Below are 14,073 nucleotides of genomic sequence, written 5' to 3'. Positions count from 1 at the left end.
TGAAGATGGCTAGCTAACTGAAGATGGATAGCTAACTGAAGATGGCTAGCTAACTGAAGCTGGCTAGCTAACTGAAGATGGCTAGCTAACTGAAGATGGCTAGCTAACTGAAGATGGCTAGCTAACTGAAGATGGATAGCTAACAGGAAGCTGGATAGCTAACTGAAGCTGGATAGCTAACTGAAGCTGGATAGCTAACTGAAGATGGCTAGCTAACTGAAAATGGCTAGCTAACTGAAGATGGCTAGCTAACTGAAGATGGCTAGCTTTATAAAAGACAGAGTAGAAACCACTCAGTGCTGCTGTTTTCCCAATTGTGGATTCATTTAAAAAGAAACATCAGTAATTATACAGTAGAAGGTCCATTATACAGTTGTTAAAATGAAGTTGATGAGATATTGATGAGGTGATCTGTCTCCCTGTTTTGTTCAGTGTCCAGAAGCCCAAAGCAGAGTTACCTACAACCAGCCTGCTATCAATGAAGAGTGATCAGCCACCTGCTTTCAGCCAGGAACCATTACCAGATGACAATAAGGAAGTGGAGAGTTTGGACAGTGAAGATGCATTAAAGATCACACACAACCTTCTGGACAGAAGAAGTAAGACTGTGTTTCATACAATATTACAAAGAACAGTACAAAGGCCTATATAAAACACACACACAAAGTTATGAGTCCCAACTCTCATTGTTTTCCTACAGGTCAAACTCTGCTGACAGTCCAACAAGACATTAAGGCTAAACTGAAACACAAGTATCAACACATATCTGAAGGAATTGGACACCATGGAAACCAAAGTCTGTTCAAGGACATCTACACAGAGCTCTACATCACAGAGGGTGGAAGTGGAGGGCTCAATAATGAACATGAGGTTAGACAGATAGAGATGGCATCCAAGAAACAAACCACACAAGAGACACCAATCAAATGCAATGACATCTTCAAGCCTTTACCTGGACAAGACAAACCTATCAGAACTGTGCTGACAAAAGGAATCGCTGGTGTTGGAAAAACAGTCTCTGTGCAGAAGGTCCTCCTTGACTGGGCAGAGGGAAAAGCAAATCAGGACGTTCATTTCATGTTTCCTCTTCCTTTCCGTGATCTGAACCTGAAAAAGGACCAATACAGTCTGATGCAACTTCTTTCCCACTACTTCTCAGAGCTGAAAGAGATTGACAGCATTGAAGATGGTGAAACCAAAACTGTTTTCATTTTTGATGGTCTGGATGAGTGTCGACTTCCTCTAGACTTCAAAAACAATGAGAAGTGCTGTGATGTCACGAAGCCAACCTCAGTGGACGTGCTGCTGACAAACCTCCTCGAGGGGAATCTGCTTCCCTCTGCTCTCGTCTGGATAACCTCACGGCCTGCAGCAGCCAATCAGATCCCTGCTGAGTGTATTGACCAGGTGACAGAGGTACGAGGGTTCAATGATCCACAGAAGGACAAGTACTTCAGGAAGAAAATCCCAGATCAGAATCTGGCCAATGAAATCATCAAACACATGAAGACATCAAGGAGCCTCCACATCATGTGCCACATGCTTCTGTTGGATATCAGCCACTGTCCTTGAGATGATACTGAAAGAGGCAGAGAAGGATGAAGTCCCCAAAACTCTGACCCAGATGTACTCACACTTCATTCTCATCCAAATCATTGTGAAGAATAAGAAGTACAACAAAGCAACAGAGACAAACCCAAAGGAACTGTCTCAGTCAGACAAAGAGATGATCCTGAAACTGGGAAAGCTGGCTTTCCAACAGCTGCAGAAGGGCAACCTGATCTTCTATGAGGAGGACCTGAGAGAGTGTGGCCTTGATGTCACAGAGGCATCAGTGTACTCAGCATTGTGTACAGAGATCTTTAAAGAAGAATCTGGGCTGTACCAAGACAAGGTCTACAGCTTTGTGCATCTGAGCATTCAGGAGTTTCTAGCAGCAGTGCATGCTTTAGAATCATGTCTGGACAAGAAGGAAAATGTTTTCTCCCCCACTAGTGATGAAGAGAAGCAGTCAATACAGTTGTCTGACTTACACAGGAGAGCAGTGGACCAGGCCTTGAAGAGTGAGAATGGACACCTGGACCTGTTCCTCCGCTTCCTTCTGGGTCTCTCACTGGAGTCCAATCAGAATCTAACACAGACAGGAAGTACAACACAGACCAATGAGGAAACAGTTAACAGAACAGTCAGGTACCTTTCAGACAAGATCAAAAGGGAATCTTCACCAGAAAGGATCATCAACTTGTTCCACTGTCTGAATGAACTTGGTTCTAACTCTCTAGTTGAAGACATGCAGACCTCCCTGCGATCAGGAACTCTTTCAGAAACAAGACTAAAACCTGACCAATGTTCAGCCCTGGCCTACCTGTTACTGATGTCAGAGGAGGTGCTGGAGGAGTTTGACCTGAAGACATACAACACAACAAAGGAAGGTTATCAGAGGTTGCTGCCGGTAGTGAAAACCTGCAAAAGAGCACTGTAAGTTATGTTATTGAGTTGATGTTTACAGTATCATTATAATGAAGGATTTGTATATCTAACAGATTATCTACTCTCTCTAGCTTGGATCGCTGTAAACTCACATATGAATCCTGTGAGACTCTGACCTCAGCTCTGCAGACACCAAACTCCCCCCTGAGAGAACTGGACCTCAGCAACAATGACCTGGGAGACAGAGGAGTGGAGCTGCTCTGTGTTGGACTAACCAGTCCACTCCGCAACATACAGACACTAGTGTGAGTTAAATATCTTCAGTATGAGTTATTATGTGGATGTTTTAAACATGTGTTAATCATGTGCTCTTCTGCCCTCTAGTCTAGGTCAGTGTGGTCTGACAGAGGGTTGCTGTTCAGATCTGGCCTCAGTCCTGAGTTCACCCAACTCACAACTGAAACAACTGGAGCTGAGAGACAATGACCTGCAGGACTCAGGAGTTACACTGCTGTCTGCTGGACTGGAGGATCCAGACTGTAAACTACACACACTGGGGTAAGTACAGCTGTTTCAGTCAGGTCTTTACTGAGCTGAGTTACACTGCTGTCTGCTGGACTGGAGGATCCAGACTGTAAACTACACACACTGGGGTAAGTACAGCTGTTTCAGTCAGGTCTGTACTGAACTGAGCTTAGTAAAACAAATACTCTGAAAATCTGATGTTTCATGACAATGTTTGTGTCATGGACAAATGTATGGGTGTCCTACAAGATGATTGACACCAGTACACCAACCTAGACAGCTGTTGTGTGTCTCTCTGTAGGCTGTCTGGCTGTCTGGTCACAGAGGAGGGCTGTGCTGCTCTGTCTTCAGCTCTGAGGTCCAACCCCTCCCACCTGAAAGAGCTTGACCTGAGCTACAATCACCCAGGAGACTCTGCAGGGGGACTGCTTTCAGCTGCTCTGGTGGATCCCACATATAAACTGATGAAGCTGAAGTAAGTCAGAATAGATGTCCTAATAGTGTGAGCAGTGGTTGTGTCATATGTAGTGTAGTAGGGTCAGTAACATGAGGACATGATGGTAGAATTAAGGGGAAATTTACTCAGCAGGCTGAGCACTCCAACACAGCATACATCATCACCACATGAATACTCTTCTTCTGCATCTCTGATATCCTGGTGGAATTGTACTCTGTTCTGTATGCAGTAGGTAGGATAGAATACCTGTATGTCTCTAGTAATGAATTGTACTCTGTTCTGTATGCAGTAGGTAGGATAGAATACCTGTATGTCTCTAGTAATGAATTGTACTCCGTTCTGTATGCAGTAGGTAGGATAGAATACCTGTATGTCTCTAGTAATGAACTTGGATAGTGCACCAGAACACAACAATATGGTTTAAATGTTGACTGCTTTATTAGGTCTTTGTCAGTCAATAACCTGTTTCTCCTACAGTGTGGATCATGGTGGAGAGTGCAGACTGAAATCAGGGCTGAGGAAGTGTAAGTCTCTTCAATCCTAATTAACTACATATTCAGAACTATAGTAACATAGTAACTAATCAATACTTGTTCTGTTCCTACAAAACAACATTTTATATGAAGATGTGGTTTGATTAAACTCTCCTTTTGTCTACAGATGCCTGTCATCTCACCCTGGACCCAAATACAGTAAACCCAAACCTGATACTGTCTGAGGGGAACAGGAAGGTGACATGGGTGAAAGAGAATCAGCATTATGAAGACCATCCAGACAGATTTGACTATCATCCCCAAGTTCTCTGCAGAGAAGGCTTATCTGGATCTCGTTGTTACTGGGAGGTGGAGAGGGATGGTACCGAGGCTATCATTGGTGTGGTGTACAGAGGACTGAAGAGGAAGGGAAAGGAGGATGACTGTAGGATTGGAGCCAATAAGAAGTCCTTGAGTTTATTCTGCTATGATAGAGGTTATGAATTGAAAGTATTTTTCCATGCTAGAGTCTGGAGATCCATCTCTGGTCCTGTTTCTAAGAGAGTTGGAGTGTATCTGGACTGGCCAGCTGGTACTTTGTCCTTCTATAGTGTGTCCTCCTCTGGTACACTGACACACCTTTACACAGAACACACCACATTCACTGAACCCCTCTATCCTGGGTTTGGGTTTAGGTTTTACTCCTCCTCAGTGACCCAGTGTCAGATAGATGGCCAAGACATTCAGAGGTGAGTCATAGCAATGTTTTATCATTTGTTTTCCTCTGGAATCATTCCTACAATTAGATTAGTAGTGGTGCTGTGTTTTAATGTGTTCTGTTGGACCTACAGACAGTTAGATTAGTAGTGGTGGTGTGTTTTAATGTGTTCTGTTGGACCTACAGACAGTTAGATTAGTAGTAGTGGTGTGTTTTAATGTGTTCTGTTGGACCTACAGACAGTTAGATTAGTAGTAGTGGTGTGTTTTAATGTGTTCTGTTGGACCTACAGACAGTTAGATTAGTAGTTGTGGTGTGTTTTAATGTGTTCTGTTGGACCTACAGACAGTTAGATTAGTAGTAGTGGTGTGTTTTAATGTGTTCTGTTGGACCTATAGACAGATTAGTCGTAGTGGTGTGTTTTAATGTGTTCTGTTGGATGTACCGATGTCCAGTTATCTCTCCTCTCTGTAATGTAATTCTCTCTCGAACCACTAGAGGGCATCAGAACCTGTTAAATAGAACGTCCTCTCTGTAATGTCATTCTCTCTCGAACCACTAGAGGGCATCAGAACCTGTTAAATAGAACGTCCTCTCTGTAATGTCATTCTCTCCCTAACCACTAGAGGGCATCAGAACCTGTTAAATAGAACGTCCTCTCTGTAATGTCATTCTCTCTCGAACCACTAGAGGGCATCAGAACCTGTTAAATAGAACAACCTCTCTGTAGTGTCATTCTCTCTCTAACCACTAGAGGGCATCAGAACCTGGTAAATAGAACAGCCTCTCTGTAATGTCATTCTCTCTCTAACCACTAGAGGGCATCAGAACCTGTTGAATAGAACAGCCTCTCTGTAATGTCATTCTCTCTCTAACCACTAGAGGGCATCAGAACCTGGTAAATAGAACAGCCTCTCTGTAATGTCATTCTCTCTCTAACCACTAGAGGGCATCAGAACCTGTTGAATAGAACAGCCTCTCTGTAATGTCATTCTCTCTCTAACCACTAGAGGGCATCAGAACCTGTTAAATAGAACAGCCTCTCTGTAATGTCATTCTCTCTCTAATCACTACCTGGGGGTATGTAACTCATGATACCTGGTGACTTCACACCTCTAAGGGCTTTCCTCAAGATATGCAATGTCACCTGTCGGTATTGCCTATATGAAAGTTGACATAGTGGGTTATGTCACATTTAGGCAATGCGCCCTACATAGGGAGTTGTTCTCTCACCCCTTATAAACTTGTTGTATGTCTTATGAAGACTGTATGCATGCTATATAAAGCCTTTATAAGTTGTATTTAGTTTAATCACAGTCTATCCTTCTGCTTTACCAACACCAGAGACCATGGTGGAGAGAGTTGTATCAAGCCTGGACCTGAGAACACCAGAGACCATGGTGGAGAGAGTTGTATCAAGCCTGGACCTGAGAACACCAGAGACCATGGTGGAGAGAGTTGTATCAAGCCTGGACCTGAGAACACCAGAGACCATGGTGGAGAGAGTTGGATCAAGCCTGGACCTGAGAACACCAGAGACCATGGTGGAGAGAGTTGTATCAAGCCTGGACCTGAGGACACCAGAGACCATGGTGGAGAGAGTTGTATCAAGCCTGGACCTGAGAACACCAGAGACCATGGTGGAGAGAGTTGGATCAAGCCTGGACCTGAGAACACCAGAGACCATGGTAGAGAGAGTTGTATCAAGCCTGGACCTGAGGACACCAGAGACCATGGTGGAGAGAGTTGGATCAAGCCTGGACCTGAGAACACCAGACACCATGGTGGAGGGAGTTGGATCAAGCCTGGACCTGAGAACACCAGATACCATGGTGGAGAGAGTTGGATCAGGCCTGGACCTGAGAAATGTGAGTTAACTGATAATTGTTTTCTATTTGGTCAAAACAAGCTTAAAGGTAGAGTCAGCAATATGACGTAGATGCACAAAGTAAACAGCATTGTGGGTCAATTTCAATCCCGTGACTACCACTCTGTAAGAGAGTGAAGAGAACCCTTGCACATGGGCAGATACTGTGTGTGACTGTGAGAGAGAGAGAAGTCAGGCATCTTGCTCATCACAATATCTGTGGTGCTGCTCGTACATCATCATTTAGCTGACTCCAACTTTAAGCTCTCATCATAGGATCTACCAGAAATCAGACCCCAACATCTACAAAACATGGACCAGAACGATGTTGTTTCCTGCTTCCACAAACATTAATTAATATAATGCTAATGTCAGATTATGATATGCTAATGAGTGTACATTCTGAGACTGTTGCTCACTTATATATTCATTTTTATTAAAAGTCTAATGAATAATTATTAATTCATTATTCCATGAGATTGTCCATTTTAAGTAACAACTACTTTTGACTTCAGGGATTCCTCAGAGCTGTAAGACTTGTGACCATGTTGAGGTAAGTCATAATGTCAATTGTTACTTTTACATAACTGTAGGAGTCAGGCACAGTCTCAAAGCCAGGTGTGTACTGACCAACCATTCTTACTGGGATATAGACAGTCCTGTGTTCTGCTTGTAGTCATGCAGGATTTTACCTGTTGTCATATTTTGTCATTAGACAGTTTCATTGATAAATCCCCAGCATTCCATGTAACGTTGAATAAATACATTTGATTAGTTACTTTCGTTAATGGGCCAGTTACCCAGACACAGATTAAGTCTAGTCTTGGACCTTAAAGAACTTTCTATTGAAACTTCCATTGAGCATGCTTTTTAGTCCAGCACTAGACTCAATCTGTGTCCAGGAAACAGGCCCCATATGTATTACTGACATGCTTGTCCTTGTTCAGGACTCCACACACTGGCTTCAGATTGAACCCTTGACTTCCACTGTCCAGGGAGTGACAATGTTCAGGTAAAATAACTACTTTTAACATTTCATTCCACTTGCTAGAGTATTTCCCCATTACCTTTGGGAGTAGTCTTCTAATCCAACATCTCCATTTGACCATTGACCCTCTCTACCATATCTTGTTGTTGCCCTCAGACACAGGACACCCAAAGGGAGTTATGAGTGCACAGTGTCTGGGCTCCGCTGGCTGTGTGAGAGAGATGTCATTCTGAAGTATCACTTCAGGAACTGGGAACCCTACAGTCACCTTCTGAAAGACATGCAGTACACACAAGGTGGTCCATTGCTGGACATCACTATGGAGTTAGGTGAACTGGAGGAAGTTCATCTGCCACACTTTGTCTGTTTAGGTAAAACCATATAGAAATAGTATTCAGAAAGACATTTTCATGTAACTGAGTTTCACTTCCTGAATGAATGAATGAACTATTCTGGGAGTTTGAGTTTACTGTGATCTGGTACTGCATATTCTTTGTGTTTTAGTTGGATTAATAATACAATATTTGTCTTTCTGTCTCCTTTTTATTGTGTTGATCAGGGACCAACCCTTCCCTGAGGAATGAGATGAAGATTCTTCATGTAGAGGAACATGGAGTGTCTTTAGAGGAAGTGCATGAGGTTACCAGATTCCATGCTAAAATTCTCCATCCCAAGTTCTCACTTATCTCTGTTATACTGAGATTACTGTCTTTGAACATAGATGTCCACTGTGACGTGGTCCTCTATATGGCAGTAAAAAGGTCAACAGTCATTTCGAGGCTGTACCTGCTCCTCAGAAACTCCAGTCAGAAAGAGGTGAGGCACTTTCACTGAAGTGACAACAGTATGTTGAAACTTACTGAAGGAAAGCTGATAGTTTGTTGAAAATCTCTAGATTACAAAGACAACATGCAGCTCTGTGAGAAATCTATTTTTGTCTCATTCATTTGAAGAGCCAGTAGACAGCACTCCTCCCTCTGGTCGAAGGAGAACCCAATGCCCCTGGGCAGTGATGGGGACATTGCCCTGTGTAGGGTGCTGTCTTTCAGATGGGATGTTAAATGGGTGTCCTCTCCATGGTCACTAAAGATCCCATGGCACTTATCATAAGAGTAGGGGTGTTAACCCGGTGTCCTGGCTCAACTCCCAATTTGGCCCTCATACTATCATGGCTACCTAATCATCCCCAGCTTCCAATTGGCTCATTTATCCCCTCTCCTCTTCCCTGTAACTTTTCCCCAGGTTGTTGCTGTAAAAGAGAATCTCTTCTCAGTCAACTTACCTGGTACACCTTTAAAATATTATCCTGGTAAAATTGGGATAGTAGAACAATAGTCTACACATTTTTTTGTTGACAAAAATGGATTGCATGTTGTGTGAATTACGAGACTACATTGTTCTGACTGACTACTACATTGCTCATTTTGTAGGCTGTTCAGGAACGGGAGAAAGATCAGGTGTCCAAAGGATTTTCAGAATTCGTCCTGTCAAGTCCAAACGGGCCCTTAAAGCTGAACAGTTTGTTTGCATTCAAGAATCCCCACTCCACTTCCATCAATCCAGAGGTGCAGTTTTAGCAGGCTGAGGACATGAATCTGTCATATTGTATATGAATAACTGGAATATCATTCTACTTCACTATTTCTTTCTTTCTATCTCTTGTCTGTTGTCTCAATCGTTGCACCATATGGCCTCCTACAGAAGATTCAGCTGTTACCTGCAGACACCACACCAAGCTGTTGTCAGATGATTATGGGAAACACAGGGGTTGACATTGAGATGGAATTAATCGGGGAAGATGAGAGGACAGTATGGAAATCAGTGGTATCAAAAGGTAAGAAATACTGTACATGAACAGTATGTCAATCATCAATGTCCTTTTCTAACAGATGCTTTTAAAATGTTTTATGATATTTTCTATTGTTTGTCTTTCAGATGTATACAGCAAAGACTCTCATCCAACATGTAAGCTTGTTTTTGTGGATGAGGTTTATAAAACGGGTTACAGAGCTAACATCTCTTCAAGTTGTGATGAAGGACACTGAAGGTCTTCATGAGTCATGTTCAGTGGGGTGATGAAGGTCTTCATGAGTCATGTTCAGTGGGGTGATGAGCTTTAATGATATAAAACATTCAGACAGAAATACAGAGCCTTATCTGCGTCACATTTTGTTTAACAGTGGGATTAAAAGGGATTTCATTGTCATTTCTTGACGACAATCTACACAAAATACTCTAATGTCAAAGAATATATATATTTAGATTGATAGAAATGAAATGCCTAAAATAGTCGTTCCATAAGTATTCAGCCCCCGAGTCAATACTTAGAAACACCTTTGGCAGCGATTACAGCTGGGAGTCTTTCTGGGTGAGTCTCTAAGGGCTTTCCACACCTGGATTGTACAATATTAGCCCATTATTATTTTCATAATTCTTCAAGCTCTGTCAAGATGTTGGAGATCATGGCTAGACAGCCATTTAAGTCTTTCCATAGATTTACAAGCAGATTTAAGTCAGAACTGTAACTTGGCCACTCAGGAACATTCAATGTCTTCTTGGTAAGCAGCTCAAGTGTAGATTTGGCCTTGTTATGTAGGTTATTGTTCTGTTGAAAGGTGAATTCCTCTCCCAGTGTCTTGGTTTTCCTCTAGGATTTTGCCTATTCTTAGCTCCATTCCATTTATTTTTTATCCTGAAAAACTCCCCAGTATTTGCTGATGACAAACATACCCATACTATGATGCAGCCACCAACATGCTTGAAAATAAGGAGGCAGTTACTCAGTGATGTGTTGGATTTGCCCCAAACATGAGGCTTTGCATTTAGGCCAAAAAGTGTCTTCCTTTGTAGATGTTTTTAACAGTATTACTTTAGTACCTTGTTGCATATAAGATGCATGTTTTGGAATATTTATATTCTGTATATTTGTATTCTTCTTTTCACTCTGTCCTTTAAGTCGTTATTATGGAGTCACTACAATGTTGTTGATCCATCCTCAGTTTTCTCCCGTCACAGACGTTGAACTCTGGAACTGTTTTAAATTCACCAGTGTCCTGATGGTGACGTCCCTGAGCAGTTTCCTTCCTGTCCTGCAACTCAGTTCAGAAGGACGACTATCTTTGATGTGTCTGGGTGGTTTAATATGTAATCCACAGCATAATTATTAAATGTCTGATTTTGTTATTGTTACCCATCTACCAATCACTGCCCTTCTTCATGAGGCTTTCAAAAACATCCCTGGTCTTTGTATATAGTTGAATCTGTGCTTGAAATGCAATACTTCCAGATATTGTATGTATGGGGAACATGTCCACTTTGACATTACAGAGTATTTTCAGTAGATTGATGACAAAACATTACAACTAAATCCATTTTAATCCCACTATGTAACACAATAGAGAAATACAAGGGGTATGAACACTTTTGCAAGGCTCTGTATGTTATGTAGAATAGACAATCGTGTCAGCCAGGGTAGGTGTCAATTCCAAATAAGTCAGTCAATTCAGGAAGTGAACTGAAATTCCAATTCAATAACTGGAAAAGGGCATCTACTTTCAATGACTTCTCAATAAACGGAATAGTAATTTTATTTATTTTTTATTGACTGACTTCAATTGGAATTGACCACAACCCTGGAGTCAGCTCTATTCAATAAATGACTATCAGGGGAATGATAACTGGAGAGACTGCATGATGTAGAAACAGCTGCTGTTCACCCTAAAGACATATTCATTTAATTGATCCCCCCTTCAGCATTAATACTCATTGGGATTCCTGCTGAGGAGTTTCTTCAGAATCACAGGGCTATACTCATTCAGGGAGTCAAAAACACAATGCCAATAGCAGATGTTCTGCGGTCAAAGGGCATGATTGGTGATGAAGAGTACTCCAGAATAAAAGCTGAAACAACTGAACAGGACCGAATGAGAGAACTACTGAATGCAGTCCTCCCCAAAGGACCAGAAGTGACGGGAGCTTGTCTCAAAGCTCTCATTGAACATGAACACCATCTTGTTAAGTACTTGAGTGAATCTAGGTAAGACCGTTTTCTTTTCTCCCTCCCTTGAATATGTGGAATGATTAAATATAGGTCAAATAAAAACATAGCTACCCAGATCAAAGAGAAAGTCTTTTTCAGACTGGAAGAATGTTTTTGTGTTGCTGTCTGTAATAAATGACTCTTATTATAGTTCTATCATAGGACCATCATCACATCATTATCTCAGGTGTATCATAGGACCATCATCACATCATTATCTCAGGTGTATCATAGAACCATCATCACATCATTATCTCAGGTGTATCATAGGACCATCATCACATCATTATCTCAGGTGTATCATAGGACCATCATCACATCATTATCTCAGGTGTATCATAGGACCATCATCACATCATTATCTCAGGTGTATCATAGGACCATCATCACATCATTATCTCAGGTGTATCATAGGATCATCATCACATCATTATCTCAGGTGTATCATAGGACTATCATCACATCATTATCTCAGGTGTATCATAGGACCATCATCACATAATTATCTCAGGTGTATCTCACTCCTCATTCTTCTGCATACTTTCTGACCTCTCTCTTCCCTTCTCCTCCATCCTCTGTCTTGTAGCACCTAATCTGAAGATGCTAAGGCTTGTCTCCTAGTCTGTGGACAAAGACACTTCTTCACCTAATCTGAAGATGCTGAGGCCTGTCTCCTAGTCTGTGGACAAAGACACTTCTTCACCTAATCTGAAGATGCTGAGGCCTGTCTCCTAGTCTGTGGACAAAGACACTTCTTCACCTAATCTGAAGATGCTGAGGCCTGTCTCCTAGTCTGTGGACAAAGACACTTCTTCACCTAATCTGAAGATGCTGAGGCCTGTCTCCTAGTCTGTGGACAAAGCCACTTCTTCACCTAATCTGAAGATGCTGAGGCCTGTCTCCTAGTCTGTGGACAAAGACACTTCTTCACCTAATCTGAAGATGCTGAGGCCTGTCTCCTGGTCTGTGGACAAAGACACTTAAATGATTGTAAGGGAAATGTTTATGTTTGTGCTATTCTTTTAACAAATGTCTGTGTTTTATTCATGTGCTGTTCTATAAACTAATTTGTGTATTCATCAAGTGGCTGACTGTACAAATCCTCACTATCAGTAGCTGTAATTTGGCAGTAAGCCCAGACGTTGTTTTGAGAACGAGATATCTCAGTTTCAAGGTCTCAGATTAGAGAGAAGAAGCCTGGTGAGGTGTTGGTCTGTCAAATGTTATGAACCAGTATTGGTCTGTCAAATGTTATGAACCAGTACTGGTCTGTTAAATGTTATGAACCAGTATTGGTCTGTCACATTGTCACGTCCTGGCCAGTATAAGGGTTAATTGTTATTGTAGTTTGGTCAGGACGTGGCAGAGGGTATTTGTTTTATGTGGTCCGGGGTGGTGTTTTGGTAAAAGGGTGTTTGATTTAGTATTTCCGGGTTTTTGGTTTATGGTCTATGTTTATGCATTTCTATGTGTAGTCTAGTAAGTGTGTTTCTATGTAGAGTTAATTGGGGTGGACTTCCAATTGATCTGGGTCTGACCAGGGAGAGATCCTGATTGACATATGTACTATGGTACATTGAGTTGGGTCTGACCAGGGAGAGATCCTGATTGACATGTGTTCTATGGTGCATTGAGTTGGGTCTGACCAGGGAGAGATCCTGATTGGTTGGAACCTCTCCAGCTCACTGACAATAAACAATGATTCATTTCAGATTGACTTCGAGTGTCTCTGTGTGAAAGAATTTCCACAACATGATTTTGAAAACACAATTAAGGGAATGAACTGGAATGATGTCTTGTTCTATACAGATGGGGAGGCTGGTAGTCAGGCTAGTCAAAGATACACACCACCATGTTGACATCTTGACCAAAGACCTTCCTTAGATTCTTTATGGGATTACAACTCACTCTGTCTGAAGGAAGTGAGGAAATGGACTCACTAAAGGGGATAGCTGAGAGGGCAGAGAAGGCACGTGACATCATCGACATGGTGTTGAGAAAAGGAACTGAGTCAAGTTCCAGGATGATCAACCTTCTTGGGGAGCTGGACCCCTGTCTTTGTTCACTGCTTCAGATCAACAGTGTTGGAGTACCAACCTAATGGTAGAATGGATAGTAACAGTGTTGGAGTACCAACCTAATGGTAGAATGGATAGTATCAGTGTTGGGGTACCAACCTAATGGTAGAATGGATAGTAACAGTGTTGGGGTACCAACCTAACAGTAGAATGGGTAGTAACAGTGTACAAACGTTATGGAGAAAAAAACATTGTGTGTGTGTGACGACTCTCCCAGGGATAAATACACCTTTCCCCCATTCATTGAGGAGACTCTCTCCACCCAGACACACTGTTGTTTTTGGTTTTGGCATTTCATTTGTTCATTTGTTTTGGCACCTTTCAACAGCCCTCAATATCACCATCTGTGAACACATCCACTCCCTTCCACTACTGACTACATACCCCATTATAACTTGTATATAGTTGACTTTATTTAATACATGTTTTTCTATATCTCCACGTTGTCTCCCTCTTTGTTATGGACTATGAGCCGGTTCGTAACAGTGGATGAGAATT

General features: G+C 42.0%; 1 protein-coding gene across 1 annotated transcript; it reads left to right on the top strand.

Annotated features, from left to right (window-relative positions):
* The first annotated feature begins 436 nt into the window (after positions 1 to 436).
* Positions 437 to 12,775, top strand: LOC106593304 (uncharacterized). Its single transcript, XM_045712362.1, is given in 18 exon segments — positions 437 to 599; positions 701 to 1,541; positions 1,543 to 2,478; positions 2,562 to 2,735; positions 2,815 to 2,988; positions 3,257 to 3,430; positions 3,890 to 3,936; positions 4,073 to 4,634; positions 6,092 to 6,471; positions 6,986 to 7,023; positions 7,418 to 7,482; positions 7,615 to 7,829; positions 8,018 to 8,274; positions 8,889 to 9,023; positions 9,160 to 9,292; positions 9,394 to 9,423; positions 11,212 to 11,494; positions 12,084 to 12,775. Coding segments are annotated over 18 exon segments (4,572 nt in total). The 5' UTR covers positions 437 to 478; the 3' UTR covers positions 12,091 to 12,775.
* The last annotated feature ends 1,298 nt before the right edge of the window (positions 12,776 to 14,073 follow it).

This window comes from Salmo salar, unplaced genomic scaffold, assembly GCF_905237065.1.
Source record: "Salmo salar unplaced genomic scaffold, Ssal_v3.1, whole genome shotgun sequence".
Classification (NCBI taxonomy): domain Eukaryota; kingdom Metazoa; phylum Chordata; class Actinopteri; order Salmoniformes; family Salmonidae; genus Salmo; species Salmo salar.
Note: the sequence above shows the minus strand (reverse complement) of the source record. Positions and strands in the feature narration are given on the sequence as shown.